The sequence below is a fragment of the Jaculus jaculus genome, chromosome 11 (genome assembly GCF_020740685.1).
Source record: "Jaculus jaculus isolate mJacJac1 chromosome 11, mJacJac1.mat.Y.cur, whole genome shotgun sequence".
Taxonomy (NCBI): Eukaryota; Metazoa; Chordata; class Mammalia; order Rodentia; family Dipodidae; genus Jaculus; species Jaculus jaculus.
Genome location: NC_059112.1, coordinates 98,956,611 through 98,983,794, shown reverse-complemented (window position 1 = coordinate 98,983,794; position 27,184 = coordinate 98,956,611). Strand labels below are relative to the sequence as shown.

At 45.1% G+C, this 27,184-nt stretch overlaps 1 protein-coding gene and 1 pseudogene across 8 annotated transcripts; one reads left to right on the top strand and one right to left on the bottom strand.

Annotated features, from left to right (window-relative positions):
• On the bottom strand, positions 1–17,762 carry Cep20 (centrosomal protein 20). 8 transcript variants are annotated; one of them, XM_045130455.1, is made up of 5 exons: positions 17,701–17,762; positions 13,533–13,730; positions 13,313–13,397; positions 6,509–6,697; positions 1–1,240 (listed from the first exon to the last, which is right to left on the bottom strand). In XM_045130455.1, exons 1-4 carry the CDS (start codon positions 17,726–17,728, stop codon positions 6,547–6,549), a joined length of 462 nt encoding a protein of 153 aa, XP_044986390.1. In that variant the 5' UTR covers positions 17,729–17,762; the 3' UTR covers positions 1–1,240; positions 6,509–6,546. The 8 variants fall into 8 exon arrangements, with proteins under 8 accessions (XP_044986390.1, XP_044986389.1, XP_044986395.1 ...); XM_045130454.1 differs by having other exon boundaries at positions 6,561–6,697; XM_045130460.1 differs by lacking the exon at positions 6,509–6,697 and having other exon boundaries at positions 13,313–13,434.
• Positions 17,763–17,989: 227 nt separating this feature from the next.
• LOC101602562 lies at positions 17,990–22,341 on the top strand (annotated as a pseudogene).
• Positions 22,342–27,184: the final 4,843 nt, after the last annotated feature.

The window sequence follows — 27,184 nt, the reverse complement described above, 5'->3', positions numbered from 1 at the left end:
TGAGCTGCTTAAATGCTTTATTAAATGATTTGCTAAAGGGAGACAAGGTGCCCAGGCAAAAACTAAATACAGAACTCACAGGACGGGACTACAGACCCACAGGATGGCACTTTGCACTACATGTGACAATTTAGTTATCTGATTTTTATCATTAACCAAAATGACCAATGCCAGTGTTTCTTTCTTAATCTAGTCCTACAGGGTTGTCATTCTCGGGTATGAGTACAGCAAGCCTCTTGCCTCTGCAGACAAACTCCAGACACATGAACCCTCTGTGCATCTGGCTTTACGTGAGTTTGGAGAACGCCGAACCCAGGGCATCAGGCTTTGCAAGCAAATGCGTTTAACTACCAAGCTATCTCTCCAGTTATGTGTGGCATGTGCAAGTGCTTAAAATTAACTTTTCAGGAATTAGTTTTCCTGATTCTAATGTTGTTTTAATTTAATATGAATGTACTACAAATCCACATAAATCCAGGGGGAAGGAAGTTTAATGAATGTGCATATTAAAGAACACAGGGTAAGAATGAACACCTGTGTTTTCCTTCTTGCAGGCGGTGCTGGAGATGGAACCAGGTACGGAGGCGCTGGGCGGTCCACCAGTGCGCCACGCGCCAGCCCTCAGAGCCGTGTTTTTTTTTTTTTAAGCTCAGTTCACACCTATCCCAGCTGCAACCCCAGGCCCAGGGCAGTTCTAGCTAAGGGTCTGACATTTTAAGCATCAGCAGGGGCTCCAGAGACAGCGCCGGTCCCCTCGTTGGTGGGTGCCCTCCCTGAAGCACTTGCACGGCAAGGCCTTGGGGCCGGGTTCTCAGCCAGCTCCTTCCACTTCTCCGCAGCTTTGCCACGTGGCTGCTTCAGCAGTGCCTGCGGCCGACGTCAGAAGACCACGCTGAGACAGACACCAGCTGCCACAGAGCCGCATGCTTTTAAACTGTACACAGTACTTCTTATAAACATGACCTTGAAAACAATACATTTTCCTTCCCGTCATACCCAGGTGAGTCTTTATTCACAAGTGCAGGAACACACAGGGGCTGTTCTGCAGAAACTCAAATCCGCACAAAGCCGGGCAGCAGCGGTGATGTGTGCGCGCTGGCGGCACTGGGATGACGAGTCAGTCCACACGCACGGCTCTGAGGTCAGACCCCGAATCGCGGGTCATGTGTCGCGGCCTGAGCGGCAGGAGGCCCCTCAGTCCTGGTGCTCAACCCGCTGCTCTTCTTCCTCACGCGGTCATCTGTGGTAGGCACAAACGTTAATGCAAGTCAGAACAGGTAGACAAACAATTGTGCACTGCAGATTTAGTATTTTGTTGATCTGTGCAATAGTTTAGGATAATAAAAATCACCCTCATTAAATATTATTAGGAAATCAGGAATGTTAAGGTATGAGAAGCTCACTTTCTTTACTTAAAAGTATAACTTGATATTTTTACTCTTGGACAGGCTGGTCTTGAACTCGCAACCCAACTGCCTAAACCTCTGCAGCGCAAGTATCACAGGCACCGTACGCCTAGCTTGGTTTCTCTTCTCTCAGGAATGGAATGCAACCTGTGGTGGCGAGCACGGTGAGCGAGGAGCTGCTAGCTCTGACTGGGCCATGAGAGGCCACCAGGAACCCTCCTGACAGCACCACCTTGTGGCATGAAGAAAAGGAGCGGCTTACATGTTTCTAACAAAACTGTCACATTATCCAGGAAATTGTGGGAAATGCTTTTGAAAATCCCCAAATGAGCTAGGCATAGTGACACATGCCTCTGTATTGAGTTCCAGGCCAGCCTGACCTACAAAGCAAGATCCTGTTTAAAGAAAAAAAAAACTAAACAAAACCAGGACATCCCCAAACAAGACAGCAGAGCTCTTGGAGAAGCCCCAGAAGCAGGGCCAAGAGCACTCACAGGGCTTAGGTACAGGGTCACAAGGGTAAGCAAGGAGAGGACAGAAATGCCCTTGACTAAAGGAACCCATACACTTACCATACAAAGTTAACAAAACTGCAGAGCAAAAATTACAACGTGCAGGTGCCCACATCCCAAATCCTTCCCAACTGACAAACAAACTTTTCTTGTGGCAACTCTGATAACTGGTGAGAACGTGAAAACAAGCTATTAGGAAATACAATTTGAGCACCTAAAGCACAAGCTACATTTCCAATCCTTAGGACAACGCGGTGCCCCAAAGGTCTGCAAGTCCTCAGCAGTGGCTGGCCTCAAGATGCCATGTTCTTAAGGTCTTCGTGCACATGGAAACTCTCTCAAATGCATAGCTGGACAGAACAAAACCATTTCCTTAGAGTACAATGAATTTAGGTTTTCTAGAACATTTAAAAATGATGCCTGCGGCTGGAGAGATGGCTTAGCAGTTAAGCACTTGCCTGTGAAGCCTAAGGACCCCAGTTTGAATCTCGATTCCCCAGGACCCACATTAGCCAAATGCACAAGGGGGCGCATGCGCCTAGAGTTCATCTGCAGTGACTGGAAGCCCTGGCGCGCCCATTTTCCCTCTCTCTCTCTGCCTCTTTCTCTATCACCCTCAAATAAACAAACAAACAAACATAAACAAAATTTTTTTAAATGATGTCTGAATGGAGGACAGTGGTATATGCGTATGATCCCAACACCGGGGAGCACTGCTGAGGGTTTACGGCAAGCCCGAGTTACATAGCGAGTATCAGACAAGCCAGCACTACACAAAAAGACTGTCACAAAAAGAAAAAAAGTTAAAGTTTCAAAATTTTAAAATTGGGGTTGGAGGACCAGAGAGATTCCTCAGTGGTTAAGGTATCTGCCTGCAAAGTCTAATGACCCGGGTTCAATTCCCCACATAAAGCCAGATGCCACATGTGTCTGGAGATGGTTTGCAGCCACTACAAGCCCTGGTGTGCCCATTCTGTCTTCTGTCTATCTTCTATGTCTCTCTGCTTACAAATAAATAAATTAAAAAATATTTAAAATGGGAGCTTGGAAGAATGCTCAGTGGTTCAAGACACTTGCTTGCAAAGACTGTTAGCCTGGGTTCAATTCCCAAACAGCCCACATAAGCCACACAAAAAAAGTGGCAGAAGGGTCTAGTTTTCATTTGTAGTAGCAAAAGCCCCAAGTGCACCCCCTCTGCATGCACACTCTTGCAAATAAATAAAGCATATTTAGGGCTGGAGAGATGGCTCAGCAGTGCTTGCCTGCAAAGCCTAACAACCTGGGTTTGGTTCTCCAGAATCCCTGTAAAACCAGATGCACAAAGTGACGCATGCATCTGGAGTTCCATTCTCTCCATTCTCTCTTTCTACTTGCAAATAAATAAATAAATAAAAATGCTTTTTAAAAAGTATAAGACTGCTATTTTTGTGTTCAATAAATATGCAATGAAGCTGAGCTGAAAAGGCTTCTCTACTGCCAAATTTCAGCTTTCATTTGGCGCCCAAACCACTCCAAGATCACAAGCACTAAGCAGCAGGATGAGGTAACTGGCCGTCACTGGCTACTAGCCTTCACAAAGCTCTGATGCGAAGTCCTTCCACCCTGACATGCTTTGGACCCACGTTCAAATCAAAGAGCACTTCCCTCCAGGAACTTACTGCCCCATGAGCTCAAAGGGCTAAGCATCTGACCTTCTCACTTCTGCCCAGCCAGAGAGGTTGAGAAAGCAAGTGGAATGCTCTGTGTGCTACTGAAGCATAATGAAATGGCTGACAGTTCTTCAAGTCACTGCACAGAGAAGCACGTCACAGCTGTGCCAAGAAAACAATCTCCCTTTAATCCCAGTACTTGGATGGCACCACCCCATCCCAATAGTTCACCAGTTGTGCTCATTTCTGAATGTGGTCTGGAGCCTCCCAGAGCAGCACCCAGACTGCCTCAGTGACCAGAAGCTCACTCCCCCTCAGCAACACACACACACACACACACACACACACACACACACACACACACACGTGTAATGTGTGCCTTCTTATCCTGTCTCCCTCCTTTCCCTCCTCTCCTGGGGTATAAGGCTCTCAGGAGCTAATCTGTGACTTTCACCTCAGAGGAACACAACCTGGTTAAGGGTTACTCATTACTTTCAACTTTCTTGCTAGTCATTAATACTAATATTTAAAGGGATTGACAATAGCAAATTTACAAACCAAAAATGTCACCACTCAAAAGATGATTTTTCCTTATGGAACTAAAACCCATGTCTGGGGACTGCAGTGTAGGAAGTAAGTGTCAATGTGTGAGCAACACACACAATAACCGTTAGACACTTGTCACATACTCTTGCTAATGTGCAAACCCATAAAACCTTTCTGGAGGAATGAAACAATGGAACTCTTATTTTTTAAAATGCACGCAAAGTGTATGTACAAGAGAAATATTGGTACTTGTGGACAAGGCATGATGTCACTCACATTGCAATTATCAACCCAAGAAACTAGTTGGTACACATTAGTGCCAGCAACCAGTGACACTGTAAACACTCCATGAAGAGATCTACAATACTGATGGGTAAAAAAACCCCACAAATTGCAAGATAATACTCATACAATATGCAGAGGAACTAGTCCTGAGTAATCCTCCCAAAATGCTAACAGGAGAAGCTTCCTTGGAGGGGAGGGAAGCTGAGGGTTTTGGAGAGGCAGGGAGGACAAACATTAAAGGGAGACTGAGAGATCTGACTCATGCACTTGCACATGCATGCTCTGCTCTAAGTCCTGGCCAGACAGCCCTGGGCACTGGCGTTGGTTCCTCGGCTATTCCTTAGGAGAGGACTTAGAAAGCTGCTCATGACCTTAAATGGGAAGATGCCAGGGACAGGAGCCAGCGCCGATGCTGCTCACTGCTGTCCCGCAGCCCACACTGTGAGTTAACCTAGAAATACCCCATCCCGTTAGGATAACTGCTAGTGAAGAGGCTATCCTGCTCACAAGGGCATTGCTTCCAGAGCCCGAGAGCGGGCTGCTAAGATGGCCAGTGGCACCTCAGTGCAGGACCGTGCTAAGCAGCGGTTCGGTCCTGGGGTGCGTCGTGAGCGTTTACTTCAGCATCAGCAGATGACGCGGATCCTACCCGAGCCCCACCAGAACTGTCCTTCACGACACAGACCCCGCTCCACTCAACTCAAATGATCACCAAACCAACCAAAACCTTATTCTATCTTTTTCAGGGGTGGAAGATGGGGGGGAATGATTTATTTCATATGTTAATTGATTTAATTTTCATTTTTAAGACAGGATTTCACTATATAGCCCAGACTGACCTTAAATTCATGTTTCCCTTACTTAGTCTCTGAGTGCCAGGATTACAAGTATATGGCCCCATGCCTGGCTCTGCAAGCTACTTTTACCCTGACAGTGGTGGTGCACGCCTTTAATCCTAGCACTTAGGAGGCAGAGGTAGATGGATTGCTGTAAGTTCAAGACCAGCCTGAGACTACAGAGTGAGTTCTAGGTTAGCCTGGGCTTGGAGTAAAACTGTATATATCAACCCTCTCCCAAAAGGTGAGCATTCTGGGAAGAGGATTGGAGAGATGACTCAGTGGTTAAAGGCACTTGCTTGCAAAGCCTGACAGCTGAGGTTCGATTCCCCATGAACAATGTGGTGTACATGCATCTGGAGTTCATCTGCAGCAGCAAGAGGACTTGGCATACCATCTTCACTCTGTCTCTCTATCTCAAAATAAGTGTGTGTGTGTGTGTCTGTGTGTGTGTGTGTAAAGTGAGCATTCTGAGCAGGATGTGGTGGCACATGTCTATAATCCTGGCACCCAGAGGCCAAGGCAGGAAGATTGCCACAAATCAGAGGCCACTATGGGCTACAGTGAAACCTTGTTTCAAGAAAACAAACAAACTAAAACAGAAGTGAGCATTCTAAAACAAAAAAATAGGCAACTCTAAGAATCAGTTATTTGTAGGTAATGGTAATAGCCTCTACCCTAGGAAGTATCCAGAAAATGCAATGGACACATAGCTATGACCTCTAATGTAGTCAGCAGGCTTGTCTTTAATTTTTCAGTCTGGTAGAGAGAGACCGAAACACACAGAGAGAGATAGAAATAAATACCATTTTATTTAAAATTAAACAAAACTATACAGTGTTGCAGGATTCAAGGTCCTTCCAAAGACTATAACATTTATGTGAAAAATCAAGGTTAGGCTTTTTCCTCAAAACCTTAGTGCAGAAATCACATCTAAGACTTAAAAAAAAATTATTCATTAGAGAAAGATAGCAAGAATATGGATGTGCCAGGGCCTCTCATTGCAAATGAACTCTAGACACGTGTCACCTGGTGCCTCTGACTTGCATGGGTACTGGGGTATCAAACCTGGATCCTAAGGCTTCATGGGAAAGTGCCTTGACCACTAAGCCAGCCATCTCTCTAGCCCACATCTAAGACTTTTAACAATCAGTTCCTGTCCCTGTCAAGAATTTCTTTCCCAAAGCACTTTGTTTTCTAGAAGCTTAAGAACACAGGATGATTACATGAAATGAAAGTAGAATTAGACTGATTCAAGCTCAGGAGAAACTCACACTCAGAGAAGTCATACTGCTGAAGCCAAAGGGGGACCTCAGACACTCCCACCTGTCTCTTCTCTTCTGTTGGGTGGCTGACCAAGGCGTGGGTTTGCAGGCTGCAGTGACGACTCTTTCAGAAACCCGTTCTGGATGCCGGCCTTAGTGCCATGCAAGAAATGAGCTAGAATCCCATATAAAAGTGGCCTATAACAAGAAGAGACCAAAAATAAAAATACCAATTAACTTTGCTTACCTATCCATAAAACATTTACTTTAAAAGATAAGCTCTGTCATTGAAAATGACAAGTAACTCATTAGACTTAAAAAAAAGAGACACAATTGTTATCCAAATGGCAAATGTTTACCCTCTTAAATTTAAAAGTACCTTTTGGGCTGGAGAGATGGCTTAGCGGTTAAGCGCTTGTCTGTGAAGCCTAAGGACCCCTGTTCGAGGCTCGGTTCCCCAGGTCCCACGTTAGCCAGATGCACAAGGGGGTGCACGCATCTGGAGTTCGTTTGCAGAGGCTGGAAGCCCTGGCGCGCCCATTCTCTCTCTCTCCCTCTATCTGTCTTTCTCTCTGTCTGTCGCTCTCAAATAAATAAACAAAGAAAAAAAAATTTAAAAAAAAGTACCTTTTAACTGGAATGTAATTTTTAAATGCAGAGAAATACAGTAACAACTTAAAGATCATCTAAGCTGAAATAAAATCCCAGTCAGCACACAGGAATTCATCCCGTGCACACCAAGTCAAGCCTACTGTTCCCCAGAACCAAACCCTGTCTGACGACAGACACCTTTAGAATTCACTACTGCCTACAGGTCTGTCTAGAAAGCACACGACTGGGCTTCAAATCTTGGCTTTGCTGACGGTCAGCACTGAATCCTGCAGAAAATTCTTCAACTCCTCCAGCCACAGGCATGCTTCTGCCTCTGTAAAGAGAAGTGCACACCGTCCCTGTGTCACGAGGCTACAGTGCTTGAAATAAGTTTGTAAATGTTTAGTCACATGCTTGCGCACAGTAAATGGTATATAAATTTGGTTACAGGAGAGTTGATATGGTGGTTTGAATGTAAGTGTATGTCCCCCAGAGACTCAGGTGTTTTAAAATATATTTATTTACAAGCAGAGAGACAGAGAGAAAGAGGAAGAATGAGAATGGGCACATCAGAGCCTCCAGCTGCTTCAAAGGAACTCCAGATGAGTGGGCCACCTTGGGCATCTGGCTTCAAGTGGGCACTGGGGCATCAAACCTGGGTCGCTAGGCCTTCCAGGCAAGTGCTTTAACTACTGAGCCATCTCTCCAGCACCCTGATTCAAATATTTTTCATTCAGTTTCCTACTTAGTCCTCAGTAGGCAGAGCACTGCTGGAGGAGTTGTGCCACTGGGGGTGGACCTTGAGTCCAGCCCTAAGCTGTGTAGCGCAGCTCAAGCCCTGGCTGGTTGTGCTTGCTGCTGTGGGTTCTGCCTCTCTGTGCTGAGCTCGAGAAGCAGAGACAGGAGGATCCCTGGGGCTTCTCGGTTAGCTTGTCTAGCTCACTGGGTGATCTCTGAGTTTCAATGAAAATTATGAATATGGGACTGGAGACGTAGCTCAGTGGTCAAAGGCATTTGCTTGCAAAGCCTGTCAGTCCTGGTTTCATTCCCTTATACCCACATAAAATCAGATGCACAAACTGGAATATATCTCTGGAGTTCATCTGCAGTGGCCAGAGGCCCTGGCACCCATTCTTTCTCTCTCAAATAAATAAGAACTTTAAAAAATGTTTTGATTGTATTTATTTATTTACTCATTTACTAGAGAGAGAGAGAGAGAGACAGACAGACAGACATAGAGAGAATGGGCACATCAGGACTCCAGCCACTGCAAATGAACTCCATATGCATGTGCCACTTTGTGCATCTGGCTTATGTGGGTACTGGGAAATAGAACCTGGGTCCTTAGGCTTCGTAGGCAAGTGCCTCAACTGTTAAGTCATCTCTCCAGCCCAACAAAAATATTTTTTAAAAATATGAATGTGAAAGCCAGGTGTGGTGGTGTATGCCATTAATCCCAGCACTTGCGAGGCAGAGGTAGGAGGATCGCTGTGAGTTCGAGGCCATCCTGAGACTACATAGTGAATTCCAGGTCAGCCTGGGATAGAGTGAGACCCAACCTCAAAAAACCAACAACAACTATATATATATACATACACATACATACATACATACACACACGAATGTGATTATGGAATGTTATTTAGATCCTCTGCCATGTATATCTAGCTCTTGGTATTTTTTTAAATCTGAAAACTTCTGGATTTTCAAGACGCATGTGGCCTGACAAGTACTGTACTAATGCTACTAGCACATGCCTATGGCAGAGCTCTGTGACTGCAGCTCACTGGAGCTTGAGAAGCAAAGGCTGAGAGAAGTCCTTTTGCTCTCTGGAAATAAACACAGTGAACACTGTACCCATGACCACTAGCTGTGCAGGGTGTAAATAATTATGCCCCCCAAAGATTTCTTCAAATAAATTTGGGGGCACTAAGTTAGTTGACATAGGCCATTTGTGGCAGGAATTCTTGGAACAGATGTTCTATCTAGGCACAGGAGAAATGACTAGCATCCACAGCAGGCCCAACACCATAGCAGGTCCTCCAACACATTAAGTGTCGAAGCAAAACACTGGGAACAAGCTCAATGTCCACTGACAAGGAAACGAACTGACCATGGTACACACAGCACACAAGTTACTAGGGAGAGATAGAAGAGGAGAGGAGGCCCTCAAAACACCCTCACTTTCTGTAGAGTGAAAATAGCATAAAATTCATTAAGGAAAAATACTGGGGGGCTGGAGAGATGTTCTGTAGTTTAATATACACATACATACAAACATACATGTATGTGTATATAATATATATATACATATATATGTGCATATATATATATACATATATGTGTGTATGTATATACGTATGTATGTATGTATGCATGCATATGTGTGTGTGTGTGTGTGTATATATATATATATATATATATATATGGCTAGAGAGATGGCTTAGCAGTTAAGTAAGGTGTTTGTCTACAAAGCCTAAGGATTCAGGCTCAATTCTACAGATGTACGAGGTGGCGCATTCATCTGGAATTCGGTTGCAGTCATTAGAGGCCCTAGCATACCCATTCTCTCTCTCCCTCTCTGTCTCAAATAAATAAAAATAAATATTTTTTTAAAGTATTAAAAATTCATAAAGGGGGACAAAACCTCTGAGGGGCTGAAGAGATGGCTTTGTGATTAAGGTACTTGCCTGCAAATCCTAACAACCTGGGTTCAATCTCCAGTACCCACATAAATAAAGGCAGATGCACAAAGTGACATGTGCATCTGGCATTCGTTTGCAGGAGCTGGAGGTTCTGGCACATCTGTTCTCTGATGGTCAGTCCCCCCCCCACCTTGCAATAAATAAATAAATTTTTTTTTAAAAAAACCTGAGACAACATACAACATTCCAAATGCAAGAGAACTTTGTGTCTGTTTTATCTGCTTGTACCCTATGTATGTTTGAAATAATTCATAATCTTCAAAAGAAGACAAAAGTAAAGATTTAAGTCTGCCAGTATCAAAACAAGATAGGGAACCATAATCCCTTTCAAATAGAGGCTTTAAATGTCTACAGTTCATTTGAAAGATGCAAGGAAGGTGTCAGCAAGGTCCCTGGAGGGTGTGAGATTAGGTCCCAGAAGACAGGTGCATACTCTCCTGTGCGCCTACACTTGGCAGAGCAAATGGATCACTATTTTCATCATGACACAAGCAAATTCTCATGACCCTGTCGGCCACTGCTCTTGTGGCATTTCATGCCCATATTTAATCACTCATGTAGACAGTCAGACAGACAGCCTGTAGACTGAGTCGTGTCTCATGCTTTCCAGGACTTTCTGACAGAAAGATCAACACCTGCCCTGCACAGGTCTGGACGTCTGTGTGTGCTCTGCACACTAGCATGAAGGCACAATTTTGCACACTGGTCTGTGGAACAAGTGCCCACTAGTATATTCTCCATAGACTGGATCACGCTCGACATGTAAAATGGGGCCTTCCTTTGCAATCAGTATGATTGCTGGTAAAACCTCTGTACTCATGTCATAGCAATATGAAGATTTTACATTTAAAAAAGATGGGCTGCTATGGAGATGGCTCAGTGCAAGCACAACAGTCAGACTAAGAGCTCAAATTTTCAACACCCATGTAAAAAACTAAATGTGGGACTAGTGGTTAAGGCACTTGCCTGTGAAGCCTAAGGACCCAGGTTCAACTCTTCAGATCCCATGTAAGCCAGACGCACAAAAGTGAGACAAGGTCACACGTGCCCACTAGGTGGCATAAGCGCCTGGAGTTTGATTGCAGTGGCCAAGGCCCTGGTGCACCAATTCTCTCTCTCCCCCTCTGTCTCTCTTGCTCTCTAAAATAAAAAATAAAAATAAATAAATAAATTAAACTGAATGTGGCCACAGATGCCTGTAGTCACAGTATGTGTGGAAGGCAGTGGGTGGGGGGGGCGGGGTGGGCATGGATGGACTGGAGAATGGCTGGGGCCCCCTGCTCAGCCAGTCTGATGGAAAATGGCAGCTCTAGGCTCAGGGAGTCTGCCTCAGGTCAACAGAGGAGTGACGGGACATCTGATGTCCTCTTCTGACTCTTGCATATGCATATACCACACAACCAAAAGGAAAAAAAAGGAAGCTATGAGTGTATAGAACTAAGTAAAGGTTTTCTTTTCTCTCTGTATCAAGGTCACCTGATTTTAATACAGATAATAACATTCTTACTAACTAAAATTCAAAGCAATAAGCATAAATTGAATCACATCATTCTCCCCAGCTCCTGTGGAAGCGTCTGAACAGTACTAGGGAGACAGAGAAACCCCCACAAAAGCTGAGAGGGACAAGTGCCGCTGACTTCTAGGCTGGGGAGCAGCTCGCGCAGAAGCAAGGCAGCATGAAGGTGTGAGGAGTCGGCAGGGCCCGAGGGACACACTGCTTTGAGCAATCACTGAGGGCTGAGGAGGGCGTACAGCGCAGCCTGACACACTCTGCTAGGGAAGGGAACTTGCTCAGGGTCACTACGGAAAGACAGGACAGGATAAAATGCACATTAGGAGGAAAGGGAATAGAAATAACTATTCAGAAGGCTCCAGAAGAGCGTGGCACGAGATAGTGTACCTGGAAAGATATTGCAGATGCAGAGTCAATGGGCCTCGTTGAAGGGACTGCTAGAGAAAGGAGGGCAAGCCAAAACTGTGACTTTGAGACCAGAGTGGCTATATGAGGAACCTACACGAAGAGGTGTGAGAAGGTAAAAATAACAGTTGGTTTCTGGACACACTGCATTTGAGCAACCAGCAGAAAGGTAGGCCCAGAACTCAGAAGACTGCTCAATCTAAAGCAGTCCCCAGCATGGCAGCTTCACTGAAGACTCAAGAGTACTTAGAAAAGGAGGGGACAAGAAGAAACAAAACTGAGACAGAACTGGAGAAGTGCCCATGCTTCAAAGGAACTAGAAGAGAGTCAATGAAGGAAGTCAGAGCATCATTAGGAAGACAGAGAAACTAAAGACCATAGAGTCATGAGACAAGTAGAGAAGTCACTGTTGAAAAATGCTGGAGATGTTCTAGTGACACTGAGCTTCTGAGGCTCTAAGAACACAAACCACTCTGCACTGAGAATGACACAAACACAGGAGAAGGCAGCGTGCTGTTCCAAAACATGGGCTGGACACAAGCACTTGGGCCAAGAGTTAAATTTACTTTGTTTTTTTTTTTTTAAATTAATTATTTATTTATTTGAGAGCGACAGACACAGAGAGAAAGACAGATAGAGGTAGAGAGAGAATGGGCGCGCCAGGGCTTCCAGCCTCTGCAAACGAACTCCAGACGCGTGCGCCCCCTTGTGCATCTGGCTAACGTGGGACCTGGGGAACCGAGCCTCGAACCGAGGTCCTTAGGCTTCACAGGCAAGCGCTTAACCGCTAAGCCATCGCTCCAGCCCAAATTTACTTTGTTTATAATTTAAAACATTTTATGGTAAAGCCCCTCCAATTATATCATGAAAGAGAATGATAAACACAATGAACTTTTAGAAAGTGAGTCTTTAAAGAAATATGTCTTACCGGGAAAGGCTGCTTTGAGCTATTATGCTCAGGCCTTCTATAAAAGTCTGAGAAACAATGACAGGGAGAAGAAATTAAGAAGCTACAGGAAGTGGCCACTCTCCTTCACCACTTGCAACTTCAGTGAGCATGGGTGAGGGCGGTTTTGGGCACAGAGGGTGGCAGCAGCCTGTGGCAGTGGAAGTCAAGCAGCAGCGGGTGAGGGTGGCAGCGGGCAGGAGGGCTGTAGGAGAGCAGAGATCTGAAGCGAAGGAAGTGAAGCAACGGGAGGAAGAGTTCAGTACAAAGGACTGAAAGAGCAAAGCCTCAAGAAAAGGATGGGATCAAGAAGAGCAGTGACCCTTAGAGCCGAGGGCTGGGATGCAGCTCAGTGGGGGATAGCATGCCTAGTACACTTGAGCCTCCGGATTTGACTGCTGACACAAAAAAAAGGCAAAAATGCAGCAACAAAAGGCCAAAGGAAGGGGAAGGAGGGAGGAGGAAGAGAGGAAAGGAGTGCTCAGCCTCTGAAGCCACAGCCACTTGAGCCGCAGCAAGCAGAAACCACCTGGCTTGTGCAGCACTGCACGTTAGGCAGAGCGAACCTGCTGCATCGGAATGAGATAAACCCACCACTACGCAACTGTGATTCCAGTACAACACCCGCAACCTACGTAAAGAAAATGTCTTACATTGCACTATCCTTGGATTCTTCAAAGGCGTGTAGTTCACGGATGAGAAACTGTCTGTCCAATGGAACTACAGGTTGACCCGATTCTGGGGGAAAAGTGCATGAAAATGCTGAGTCTTTTATCTACAAAGCAAATATGACCAACAATGACTTTACTTCCCAGGCACACACACTCCTCAGGCTTGGAAGATCAATGGCGGTAAAGACCAATGACCACTTACCTGCTGTGAGGACCGAGGCTGTGTACTTGTATTTGTTGAATTCCAAGTACTCCCGGATTAACTCATTAATTAGAAGGTTTTCATGTGACAAAGATGGCCGAGGTTCACAGTCATCATCCAGGGCATTGAAAACTTCAGCTCGGATTCTTGCTTTTAAATGTCCCAACACCCCCTTTTTTTCTAAGGTGTCCTTTAAAACTGTCAAATATAAAATATGCACATTTAGTCACACACTTAACTTTATCATTCTCAGGCATGTGCCAAAGAAAAATGTTTAGAGCAGTAGAGATGGCTTAGTCGTTAAAGTGCTTGCCTGCAAAGCCAAAGGATCCCAGTTCGATTCTCCAGGACCCACGTAAGCCAGCTGCACAAGGGGGCACACGTGTCTGGAGTTTGTCTGCAGTGGCTGGAGGCCCTGGTGCACCCATTCTTTCTCTCTCTCTTTCTCAAATAAATGAAGAAAAACGTTTAAAAAGTACAAGGTACAAGCTGGATGTGGTGGCGCACGCCTTTTACCCCAGCACTGGGGAGGGAGAGGGAGGATCTCCGCGAGTTGAAGGCCACCCTGAGACTATATAGTGAATTCCAGGTCAGCCTGGGCTAGAGCGAGACCCTTCCTTGAAAAAAACAATAAATAAATAAATAAAACAAAACAAAGTGCAAGGTATAAATGTAGCTCTTGCCCAATCTAAACAAAGTGACCAACTCAACAATGACATTAACATCACAGGCCATATTTGTGAAAAGTAAAGTTCTCAAATTACAATGATTTACTCTCAATGTATATGTGCAAATTCATTTATGCAGTGCATCTTCAGTCAGGCCTATGCATACATGTATATGGTGTGCTCGTGTGTGCGCACAGGTATCCATGCATGTGTGCATGCACATGTGAGGTTCGAGGCTGGTGTCGACTGCCTTCCTCATAGCTCTCCATCCCATTTTTGAGACTCAGCCACTCTCACTGAACACGGGACTCAACAACTGGACTACATTTGCCAGCTAGCAAGTCTCAGGACCCTCCTGTCTCCACCTCCCCAGCGCTGGAGTTTCCAGTATGTGCTACCAGACCCAGCTTTTAACATGGTGCCAAAGATCCAAACTCAACTCCTCATGTTTGCACAGCAGGCGCTTAGCCCGCGAAGCCATCACCCCAACCCAGGGCCATGGTCTGATATATATACTTTGTTGGGGGAACAGATAGTTTCTGGGAACCTGAATTTACTTCCCAGTCTCACAGATATTCCCAACAGTATCTGGCAGTGCAAGCAGGATCCAGGCCTCACTGATAGCCTCTGCCCAGAAAGATGATGACTTAAGAAAACAACTCCACTCTAGAAAAGACAAGAACGTCCATCCGTCCCTCCCTCCCTTTCTGTATGAAAACCTTTGAGGCTGGGGACATGGCTCAGTGGCTAAAGTATTTGCCATGCAGACTTCAGGATGAGAGCTGGGATCCCCAGCATTCATGTAATTGCAGGGCAGGCATAGTGGCCCACTAGGAACCCCAAGGCTCAGGAGACAGAGATGGGGGGGGGCTGGGGAAGCTGGCTAGCTAGAACAAGGTGAATCAGCAAGCTCTGGGTCCCAGCAAGAGACCCCAACTTAGTAAAATAAAGGGAAGAGCAGTTGACTAAAACGCCCAATGCCAGCCTGTGGCCTCCACGAGCGCTTACCCACCCAAACGCATACAAACATGCATACATAAAAGCAAACAAACCACATGCGCATGCCAAAAAAGAAATACTTAGAAAATGGCTGGCTATGAATGAAAAAGTGCTTGGAGGTTTTGTTTTGTTTTACTTTGAGACAATTATGAGCTACTTTCTTACAACAGTAAGATTTTGTAATTTCAAGTGGTTAAAAATGTAACATGGGGGCTGGAGAGATGGTTTAGTGGTTAAGGCATTTGCCTGAAAAGCCTAAGGACCTAGATTTGATTCCCCAGTACCCAGGTAAGCCAGTTGCACAACGTGGCACATGCATTTGGAGCTCATTTGCAGCAGCTAGAGGCCCTGGCATGCCCATTCTCTATCTGCCTCTTTCTATCTCTCTTTAAAAAAAAAAAACAGTAACATGGGACTCTACCACTGCCAACTTAAGGAACCAGGAAAGCATATACTAACTGTAGCCTAATGTCTTGTCTTGACAAGCAGGGACACTATGACAAACACCACTGTCGTGATCATGGGCTTTAGCTTATTGTCAATAGTATAGACAGTGAGGGGCCTGGGCTGAGAACCCACCACTGGTCTGGAACCTTTTTCAAATAGCTAAAAATGGCAATCCCAGAGAATCCTCACATCCACAGTGCCTGCAGGCATTGTATCAGAGTGTGGTGTGCTACTGGGGAATTAAGTGCAGTTTAGTATTACACACGGCCCTGCCAAAGACAGAAAATTAGTGTGCCACAACAATCAGAATTTATAAAAGCACCTTTTCCATGCTCTTAAGTTTGTTAAATAACAACTTCCCTTGGTCATAGGATTAAGATTCCACCTTAAGACTTTTCACCTTTCCCCTGGTTTTTAAAGCATGCTTTAACATTTTTGCAGGTATGTTAAGTATACTTGTCAACCTATCATAGTTTATAACAGGCCCATAAAAGGAAGTCAAAGTCTTATCGTATCTTTAGGATTGTAACTGAACCCTAGTCTGTAGTGCCATCTTTGGAAATTAGATGGAGCGATTCCTTTCCACTGGCAAGGATCCTGTCCCAGTTACTCTGTAGCACACACAGTACAACCTGGAAATCTGCAGAGATGACAGGTAGTGAATGTAACATGTCCGTCATGACCTTGGGAGGAGATCACCAACCCGTGCCTCAGTTGCCATCTCCAATATAATGAATTCTACATCTCAAGAGACAAAGCCAAGCAAGATGGAAAAGTGTGAAGGTGCTTTAAAGAAGTTTTAAAAAGTCCATAAAGAGCATATCATTGACCAAATCCAAGTAAACAAATGCTCACTGTGTTTGCACCAGACATGAAGTATACTGAAAGCCTGAGGGGGAGGAAATGATTTTCCTCAACCTGTGCAGGACACCCCTAATCTCCAGAGCTGTCACCTGATGAGGGTCCTTGTAAGCTATGCTCTTCCTACTGTTCAGTTTCTAATGTTGTTACCAGAGAAACTGCAGGAAACCATCATAACCCAACTTTCTCTCCCACAGAATCTTTAAAATCCTATGAAAAATTTTATGCAATATATGTTGTGTGCATTCCCCTCAGAGGAGTATGGCTCAGTGATTAAGATCTGCTGCTACGGTGCATCCTACCTGGGTTCCCACATCTAAATTCCACTTAAATTACTCTGAGCAGGTCTTTTCACCTATTAGCGCCCCAATGTGTTACATGTAATCAATCAGCTGAACCAAAGCTGGCTAGAAAGAGCCTGGTAAGTAAGACTCAAGTCACTAGGCCTGGCTACAATTACCACTCAAGTTAACTAACAAGAATTACTATCCAAATTATGCACGTTGTTACTGACGTCCTTTTTTTTAAAAAAAAAAAAAAAAAGATTTTATTTTGCTTACTTATTTGAGAGAGAGAGAGAGGCAGAAAGAATGGCCCACCAGGGCCTCCAGCCACTGCAAACAAACTCCAGACTTGGATGTGCCACCTTGTGCGTCTGGTGTGGGTACTGGGGAATCGAACCTGGGTCCTTAGGCTTTTCAGGCAAGTGCCTTAACTGCTAAGTCATCCCTCCAGCCCCGCCTCATGTCTATTTTTGTTTGATGTACTGGGACTGGAACCAACAGCCTCCTTACAAGAAGCACCCCTGGGATACATGCAAGCCCTACACATAACCACTTTGGAGGAATTTTTCCTTAAAAGTCAGGAGAGCGGACCAGACCAGTCAACTCTGACTCTCTTCTCTCCTTTGCTTCGGTTTAACACTAGTAATGAATGCGGGTGCCCAAATGAACCCTTCCGCACTTAACGAATGGAGGCAGCGTGTGGGTTTTCCCTCGCCATCCCCAGAGGCCAGCCCGCAGTTCCCCGAGGATTCGGGGCGGGGGCCCTCGAACCCCAAGCCTGAGACTGCAGGACGACCCCTGGGAAGACCCTCCCTCTCCCCCTGGCTCGGCGCGCTTCTTCCGTCCCATCCTGCTCACCGGCGAAGGGCCCGACGCGCCCCACACACGGAGCCCCCCTCCTGCGCTCACCTGCCTTCAGCTCCGCGACAGCCGCCATTTTTCAACTGCCGCGGGAGGCGCGCCTCGGCATCGCGCACGCGCAAACCCGCCTCCACGTGGCCGATAACCAATAGGAACACGGCTTCTGCAGCACGCACCGCGTTTATTCGTTCTGCCGCAGTATAGTTGGCGAATATCCTCGAGAGACTTCACCAATCAGCGAGCGCGGTGGGCGGGCCTTGCCGAGGTAGGAAGGAAGGAGGAGGAGCCAGGACGGAGTTGCTTCGCTTTAGCCGAGTGATCCTTCACAGCCGCGAAAATGGTGTTCAACCCGTCCATCTCTAACAGCCAGCGTCGGAATCACCTAGAAGACTTGGATCAAGATGGCTCCAGTCCCGCCCTTGGAGCTTCTGATCCAGTAACTCTGGAGCGAGGACCCAGAATTTGCATTTCTGGCAAAGTCCTGCGGATGCTGCCAGCGTGGGCAACGGCGCCTCCAGGACCACCTAATAATTAAGCACCCACTTTAAGGCGGACACTGGTGCCAAAGCCCTTAGGCACTTGAGCTCAGTGATGCCCGTGGTACAGAGGACGAAGCTGAGTCTTCAGGGGCTGACCCCCAGCCAATAACGGGAGATGCTACTTAAATCCAGGTGTTGATAGTTAATCTTGACAAGTTGGCCAGACTTAAAAGAGTCAACATACCATCTTCTGAGCATGTCTGTAAAAGACTTTCTAAGTTGGGTTAATTGAGATGGGAAAACCCACCCTAGGTGTGGATGGCACCATGCCAAGGCCTGGGGTCTCACAGCGACTGCAGAGAATTGTCGTTGAGCCCCCAGCATTCATCACACTGTACTTCCTCTCTGCAGATGTGATGTGTCCAGCTGCTTCATGTTCCTGCCACCATGCCACCCCACCTCGATGGGCTTGTGTTCCCTTGAACAGTCAGCTGATGTGAACCCTTCTGGTGAAGTATTTGATCACAGCAAGAAGAAAAGTCTCTCATCAAAGCTTGCTGTCCACATTGGCATTAAAGTACTAAGCAGTGTACATTTGGGGTCCCTGAACTAATTATGGAAATAACTGATGAAGGACTGAGCTCTAGCGTCACAAGAAAATGAAGAAGACAAAGGGCAAAATCACCATGGTAATAACATGCTCAAAACTGAGTGTATGTGCCTGGCGTGGTGGCACACACCTTTAATCCCAGCACCTGGGAGGCAGAGGTAGGAGGATTGCTATGAGTTCGAGGCCACCAGGAGACTACACAGTGCCTTCCAGCCTGGGCCAGAGTGAGACCCTACCTCAAAAAAACAAAAAACAGTATCTCCAGGAGGGCCAGTGCCACAGTTTAAATAAGAAGCATCTTAACTTGGATATAGAACTGTGTCTTTAAAATTTCAGCCAAAGGGCTGGAGAGATGACTTAGTGGTTAAGGCGCTTGCCTGCAAAGCCAAAGGACTCAGGTTTGACTCCCCAGGACCCACGTAAGCCAGATGCACAAGGGTGCGCACATGTCTGGAGTTCGTTTGCAGTGGCTAGAGGCCCTGATGCACCCATTCTCTCTCTTTCTACTTACCTATTTCTGTATCTATCTCTGTCTCTCAAATAAATAAATAAAAATAAAATATTTTTTAAAAAAAGAAAAAAAGCACAAAAGCAGACATGTAGATCAATGGAACAGAATAGAGGACCCAGATGTAAGTCCGGGTAGCTATAGCCACTTGATATTAGACAGAAATGCCAAAAATCCTCATTGGAGAAAAGACAGCCACAAATGGTGCTGGGAAAATTGGATATGTATCTGTAGAAGGATAAAATACATCCTCATCTCTCTCCATGCACAAGAATTAAGTCTAAATGGATCAAAGACCTTAACATCAGACCTGAAACTATGAAACTGCTAGAGGAAAAAGTAGGGGAAACCCTTCAACATATTGGTCTTGGCAAAGACTTTCTGAATATAACTCCAATTGCTCAGGCAATAAAACCACAGATTAACCACTGGGACCTCATGAAATTACAAAGCTTTTGTATGGCAAAGTACACTGTGAATAAAGCAAAGAGGCAACCTACAGAATGGGAAAAAAAAAATCTTTGCCAGCTGTACATCTGATAGAGGATTCATATTTAGGATATACAAAGAACTCAAAAAATTAAATAATAAATCAAACAAGCCAATTTAAAAATGGGCTATGGAACTAAATAAAGAGTTCTCAAAAGAAGAAATAATTGGGCTGGAGAGATGGCTTAGCAGTTAAGCACTTGCCTGTGAAGTCTAAGGACCCCGGTTTGAGGCTCGGTTCCCCAGGTCCCATGTTAGCCAGATGCACAAGGGGGTGCACGCATCTGGAGTTCATTTGCAGAGGCTAGAAGCCCTGGCGTGCCCATTCTCTCTCTCTCTCCCTTTATCTGTCTTTCTGTGTCTGTCGCTCTCAAATAAATAAATAAAAAATTTAAAAAAAAAATCTTTTAAAAAAAAAAGAAATATGGATGGCATATAAGCATCTACAAAACATTCTACATGGGGCTGGAGAGATGGCTTAGCGGTTAAGCGCTTACCTGTGAAGCCTAAGGACCCCAGTTCGAGGCTCAATTCCCTAGGAGCCACATTGGCCAGATGCACAAGGGGGCGCACGCATCTGGAGTTCGTTTGTAGAGGCTGAAGGCCCTCGTGCGCCCATTCTCCCTTTCTCTCAAATGAATAAATAAAAAATTGAATAATTAAAAAAAAAAAAGAAAAAAATTTCAGTCAGAGCCAGGCATGGTGGCACACACCTTTAATCCCAGGCAAAGGTAGGAGGACTGCTGTGAGTTTGAGGCCAGCCTGAGATTACAGAGTGAGCTCATGTCAGCTTGCAAAAAATGGGAGCCTACCTTGAGAAAAAAATAATTATAATAATAATTAAGCAAACAGAAATGTTAATCAGCCCAATAGTAGAATTGTTTTAGTGGTGGATCCCAATGAGCACGTGTTCAATGAAGTGAAAGGAAACAAATGACAGTTTGTATTTTGAAGTTTGCCATTGTCTTGTTTTATGAGACAGGGCCTCAATCTGTAGCCAAGGCTGACCTGGAACTCATTATTTAGCTCAGGCTGGCCTCAAACCCCTGGTGATCCTCCTGGCCCAGCATCATGAAGCACAATGCCTGGCTTTGGTTTTTGTTTTTGGAAATTTTTACTTTAGGATAACACATGTTTCTTGTTCTTGAAGTACTATTTATGTATTTATTCACTGAAACATCTGTGGAGCCCAAGCTGGCCTTGAACTTTTTCCTCCTTCCTTAGCCTCCAGATGCTGGGATCCCAGGCATACTTATTATGCCTGGCTCCTGGACTGTTTCTTTTTCTTTTTTCTTTTTTTTTTTTTTTTTTCAAGGTAGGGATTCATTCCAGCCCAGGCTGACCTGGGATTCACTATTGTAGTCTTAGTGTGGCTTTAAACTCATGGCAATCCACCTATCTCTGCCTCTCAAGTGCTGGGATTAAAGGTGTGCGCTACCACGCCCGGCTCTGAGCTATTTCTTAAAGTAGGTTGCAGTCAAAAGAGAAAAAAAGGGAGCTGGGCATGGTGGCACATGCTTTTAATCCCAGCACTTGGGAGGCACAGGTAGGAGGATTGCCTTGAATTCATGGCCACCCTGAGACTACATAGTGAAATCCAGGTCAGCCTGGACTAGAGCAAAACCCTACCTTGAAAAACCAAAAATAAGAGAAAGAAAGAAAAAAGGGCTAGAGAGATGACCAGCGGTTCAAGGTGCTTGCTTGCAAAGCCTAATGACCTGAGTTCAGTTCTCCAGTAGCCATGTGTTGTGGGAAACTTTTTCCCTGGGGAGATAGGAACACACATCTTCACAACAAATAGAGCTCAGATGCCAACCAAAATACCATTACACCAATACCAGTTCCATGAGCCAAAGAGTACTGGGAGTCCACTACAGAGCATGAAGAGGGGTTATTTACAGGAGCCTCAAGTCCCCAAAGCAGCCACTTTGAAGGGGCTTCCTCGGGAGGCAGAGGTAGGAGGCTCGCCACGAGTTCGAGGCCACCCTGAGAATACAAAGTGAATTCCAGGTCAGCCAGGGCCAGAGTGAACCCCTACCTCAGAAAAAATAAAAAGATATTCTTGTATATGGCAACATTGTCATCCAGAAGAAAAAGTACAAGATATAATCCCCCTTAAAGAATGTCACCATTGATCCCATTAAAGATGAAGGAGAATTAAGGAATGCGTGGCTTGTCAAGCCGCCAACTAAATTGTTCCCAGTGTCTGCTGCCACCGCCACTGAGAAGTCAGAATGGATGAATCACATAAATAAATGTGTGTTACTGATTTCCTCCCCAAAGGGGGGAGACACCCAGCAACGAGCATGCTGCTGTCTGGGTTCCTGACTCTGAAGCCACTGTGTGTATGCGCTGTCAGAAAGCAAAAACTGTTAATTGTCATCACCATTGCCGAAAATGTCGTTTTGTTGTTTGTGGGCCCTGCTCCAAAAAAAAAAAAAAAAAAATTTCTTCTTCCTAGCCAGTCTTCTAAGCCTGTGCAGATTTGTGACTTCTGCTATGACCTGCTTTCCCCCAGGGACATGGCCACGTGCCAGCCCATTAGATCAGACTCTTACAGTGAGTCGCTGAAGTCTCCTTTAAACAACCGTAGCCCACGATGATGTCGGCAGCGACTAAGAACACGTTTTGAAATATTTAATTGGGGTGACTATCTGAGAAATCAGCTGTAGGGGAAATGTCAAATTCTTTGCTCTCTCAATTGCTCCCTAGTTGCAAAATTGCCTGAGAAACTTTGAGCCTATATGCCTGTATCTCCGATAGAAAGTAGACCGCCTGCCTTCTCCTCCTTGGGCTCCGACAGGAATACACTGTTACAAATATATGGGATAAAGTTTTGGTTTCTTGTTCATTTCTAGATTGTTTTTTTTTTTTTTTTTTTTTTTTTTGGAAATTGGGGAGAGATGTTTATTTAACAGATCTGGTACATTTTTTTCCTGTCACCTGGAAAAAATGTAAGCCCAGAATAATGAGAACAAGAGTATAATGTAATTAGTTAATAACATTAGCATATTTCTGCCCTTTTGTGTAATGGTTAACACACCAGTGACAATGTGGTTTGGAAATACCAAGTGGTGCCTGTGGTAGTTTGATTCAGGTGTCCCTCATAAACTTAGGATTTCTGAATGCTAGGTTCCCAGCTGATGGATATTTGGGAATTAATGCTTCCTGGAGGGAGTGTATTGTTGGGGGTGGGTTTATGGGTGTTATAGCCAGTTTCCCCCTTGCCAGTGATTTTTAAATTTTTTTTTTGTTTATTTATTTGAAAGTGACAGAGAAAGAGGCAGAGAGAGAGAATGGGCACGCCAGGGCCTCCAGCCACTGCAAATGAACTCCAGACGTGTGTGGCCCCTTGTGCAACTGACTAACATGGGTCCTGTGGAATCGAGCCTTGATCCAGGGTCCTTAGGTTTCACAGGCAAGCATTTAACTGCTAAGCCATCTCTCCAGCCCCCCGCCCCCATGCCAGGGTTTGGCATACTCTCCTGTTGCTATGGTCCGCCTTATGTTGGCCAGGGGGTGATATCCACCCTCTGCTTATGCCATCATTTCCCCCTGCCATCGTGGAGCTTCCCCTCGAGCCTGTAAGCCAAAATAAACCTTTTTTTTCCCCCACATGCAGCTCTTGGTTGGGTGATTTCTACCAGCAATGTGAACCAGACTGCAACAATGCCTTATTGTAATAACACTGTTATATGAAACAAGCCCAAACCTGCTCAGTTTTGGGTTGATTTAAAGAAGACACTGGTGCTCCTGGTGATGATAAATTGTCTTTGTGAATGAGTGTAATTCAAAGAACTAAATGTAGAGGTCTCTTCATTCTATATGTATACATACTTTTCCTAAAATAGTCCTGGTTATATTTTTACATCTTACAGGCTCCAGATCGCAATGGTCACATATATGTTTAAATTAATAGGTTGCCATTTTGAAGAGTTTGGTTTGGCATTTATCATTAGTTTAGAAATGGCATATTGCATTAGCTTTTACTTTCAGTAAGACATTTTATCAATGCAGATTCATCTGCTTTCACATAATTTTAGAGTGAAAAAGTCTTCTTATAAAACCTTTGGAAATAAACAGTCATTATTAAAAAAAAAAAAAATCCCACAGTGGAGCAAATATCTCCCAAGGCTTGAAGATTTGGAAAAAGAAATATGCATATAACAGTGGTCAAGGAGGCCACTTGTAAGTTTCACTAGTCTGCATATCTGTGGAAGTATTTGCTATTGCATTGTGAAACTACCTTGAATCTACCAATGGCGTTATATTTCAGAAAATTTTGTAAAGCCCCAAACAATTTCCACTTATGTAAGGCAATTGTATGCTTAATCTGTTTCTGAAATCATTTTACACTACATGGAAATAGAGCAGCCGTTGATACTCCTAAACTGCAAAGTTGGCCTAGTCTAGATTGTTTTTGAGAAGCGGTTCTTTTCCCTCTGCTTTTGGGGGCATACAACTGGATGTGTTTACACTGTCTGACCACTTACTTGTATGCTGCATTAACTGAATCACCAGTCTAAAAGTTTTAAGTTCTAAAGTTAAAAATACTCTTTAAAGAGGGAAGGGGTATGCTGGAGAGCAGAGTTGTGAAGGGGAAAGTGGGGGAGGGAAACATCATGGTTTATTGTCTGTAAGTACATAGAAGATGTCAATAGAATAAAACTTTAAAAAATATTCTTTTTTTAAAAGATTATTTATTTATTATTTATTTGAGAGTGACAGAGAGAGAAGCAGATAGAGAGCGAGAGAGAGAATAGGCGCTCCAGGGCTTCCAGCCACTGCAAACGAACTCCAGACGCGTGCGCCCCCTTGTGCATCTGGCTAACGTGGGTCCTGGGGAACCAAGCCTCGAACCAGGGTGCTTAGGCTTCACAGGCAAGTGCTTAACTGCTACACCATCTCTCCAGCCCTTTTTTAAAAAGATTTTATTTATTTATTTATTTGAGATTGACAGAGAGAGAAAGAGGCAGATAGAGAGTGAGAGAGAGAATGGTAAAAGATATTCTTTAGGGCTGGAGAGATTGCTTAGTGGCTAAGCGCTTGCCTGTGAAGCCTAAGGACCCTGGTTCGAGGCTTGATTCCCCAGGACCCACGTTAGCCAGATGCACAAGGGGGCGCATGCATCTGGAGTTCATCTGCAGTGGCTGGAGGCCCTGGCATGCCCATTCTCTCTCAAATTAATAAATAAATAAATAAATAAAAATGGCTGGGTGTAGCTGCCAGTGAGTTACGATGGTCTTGTAAGCAGCCCTGATAGACTCATTTACCCGCCAAGCTGGACTTGATGAAATCTTCACTTGGCTGCTCCTGCCTTATTTGAGATGACTACACTTTTTTTTTTTTTTTGATTCTTTATTTGCAAGCATGGGGAGGCAGAGAATAGGCATGCTGGAGCTTCCTGCCACTGTAAACCAACGCCACATGCTTTCGCCACTTTGTGCATCTGGATGGATGTGGGTACTAGGCTGGAGGGCTGGAAGGCTTTGAAAGCAAGCACCTTTAACTGCTGAGCCAATCTCCCCAGCCCATGAGTAGACATTTCTTTTACATGTTCCCAGATAAGTCACCCAATCACATGCTAAGATTCTGGCTTTTAAAATACTAACAGATCATGCACTCGAATTGAGCAACACGCTGTTGGTAAGGGCATGGCTAAGACAGTAAGGCCAAAGCTAGTTGGATGGTAGGCAGGTAAATGATGTCTCCACCCAGAGACTGTTTAACAAGGTCAAATCAACCTGTTCTTGTTTTAAGAATGCATTTTAGGAGGGAGGGATGGCTTAGAGGTTAAGGCATTTGCCTGCAAAGCCAAAGGACCCAGGTTCGATGACCCATGTAAGCCAGATGCATAAGGTGGTGCAGGTGTCTGGAGTTTATGTGCAGTGGCTGGAGGCCCTGAGCACCCATTTGCTCTATCTGCCTTTCTCTCTCTTAGGAGGCAGAGGTAGGAAGATCGCCAAGAGTTCATGGCCACCCTGAGACTACATAGTAAATTCCAGGTCAGCCTGGGCAAGAGTGAGACCCTACCTTGAAAAAGACAAAACACGAAATAAAACAAAACAAACAACAACAACAACAACAAAAGAAAAACTTTTGTCCCCAAAATTTCAGTGTCCACTGATAGCATATGTCCTTGTCATTGCACCGAACTAGCAGTGAAAGGACACAGAAAGAGCTATGGTAGATGTGTACCAGGACGCGGCCATCCATAATAAGACACAAGCCACAGTGTAGTTGAGTCTCACATGTTATTCTCTGAAAGAAGCCAGGTGCAAACAGCTACATCCAGTGTGATAGGTGGCGCATGCATCAGGAGTTCATTTGCAGTGGCTGGAGGCCCTGGTGTGCCCATTCTCTCTCCCACCCCCTCAAATAAATAAATAAAATTAGGGCTGGAGAGATGGCTTAGCGGTTAAGTGCTTGCCTGTGAAGCCTAAGGACCCTGGTTCGAGGCTCGGTTCCCCAGGTCCCACGTTAGCCAGATGCACAAGGGGGCGCACGCATCTGGAGTTCGTTTGCAGAGGCTGGAAGCCCTGGCGCGCCCATTCTCTCTCTCTCTCCCTCTATCTGTCTTTCTCTCTGTGTCTGTCGCTCATAAATAATTTTTTTAAAAAATTTTAAAAAAATAAATAAATAAAAATAAAAACTTTAAAGAAAAAAAGTCAGGTGTGGCCACACATGCCTGTAACTCCAGCCCTGGAGTGGGGGTGGCAAAGAGAATTGCTGGAGCACACTGCATTGAAAAATGGGGCTGGAGAGATGGCTTAGCGGTTAAGCGCTTGCCTGTGAAGCCTAAGGACCCCGGTTCGAGGCTCGGTTCCCCAGGTCCCACGTTAGCCAGATGCACAAGGGGGCGCACGCGTCTGGAGTTCGTTTGCAGAGGCTGGAAGCCCTGGCGCGCCCATTCTCTCTCTCTCCCTCTATCTGTCTTTCTCTCTGTGTCTGTCGCTCTCAAATAAATAAATAAAAAAATTTAAAAAAAAAAAAAAGAAAAATGGCAGCTCCTAGCCGGGCGCGGTGGCGCACGCCTTTAATCCTAGCACTTGGGAGGCAGAGGTAGGAGGATCGCCATGATTTCGAGGCCACCCTGAGACTACAGAGTTAATTCCAGGTCAGCCTGGACCAGAGTGAGACCCTACCTCGAAAAACCAAAAAAAAAAAAAAACCAAAAAAAAAAAAAATGGCAGCTCCAGGTTCAGTGAGACTCTTCCCAACCCAGTGAGAGAAGAAACTCTCTCTCAAGAAAACACATGGAAGAGTGACAGGACGCCAATGATCTCCCCTGGCCTCTGCACACACATGTACAAGCAAACAGGATTTTTATGTTTTTAAAATACTTTTTATTCATTTGCAAGCAAAGAGAGAGGGGGTAAGGAGAGAGAGAATGGGCACACCAGGACTTCTTGCTTGTACAAATGAACTCCAGATGCATGGACCACT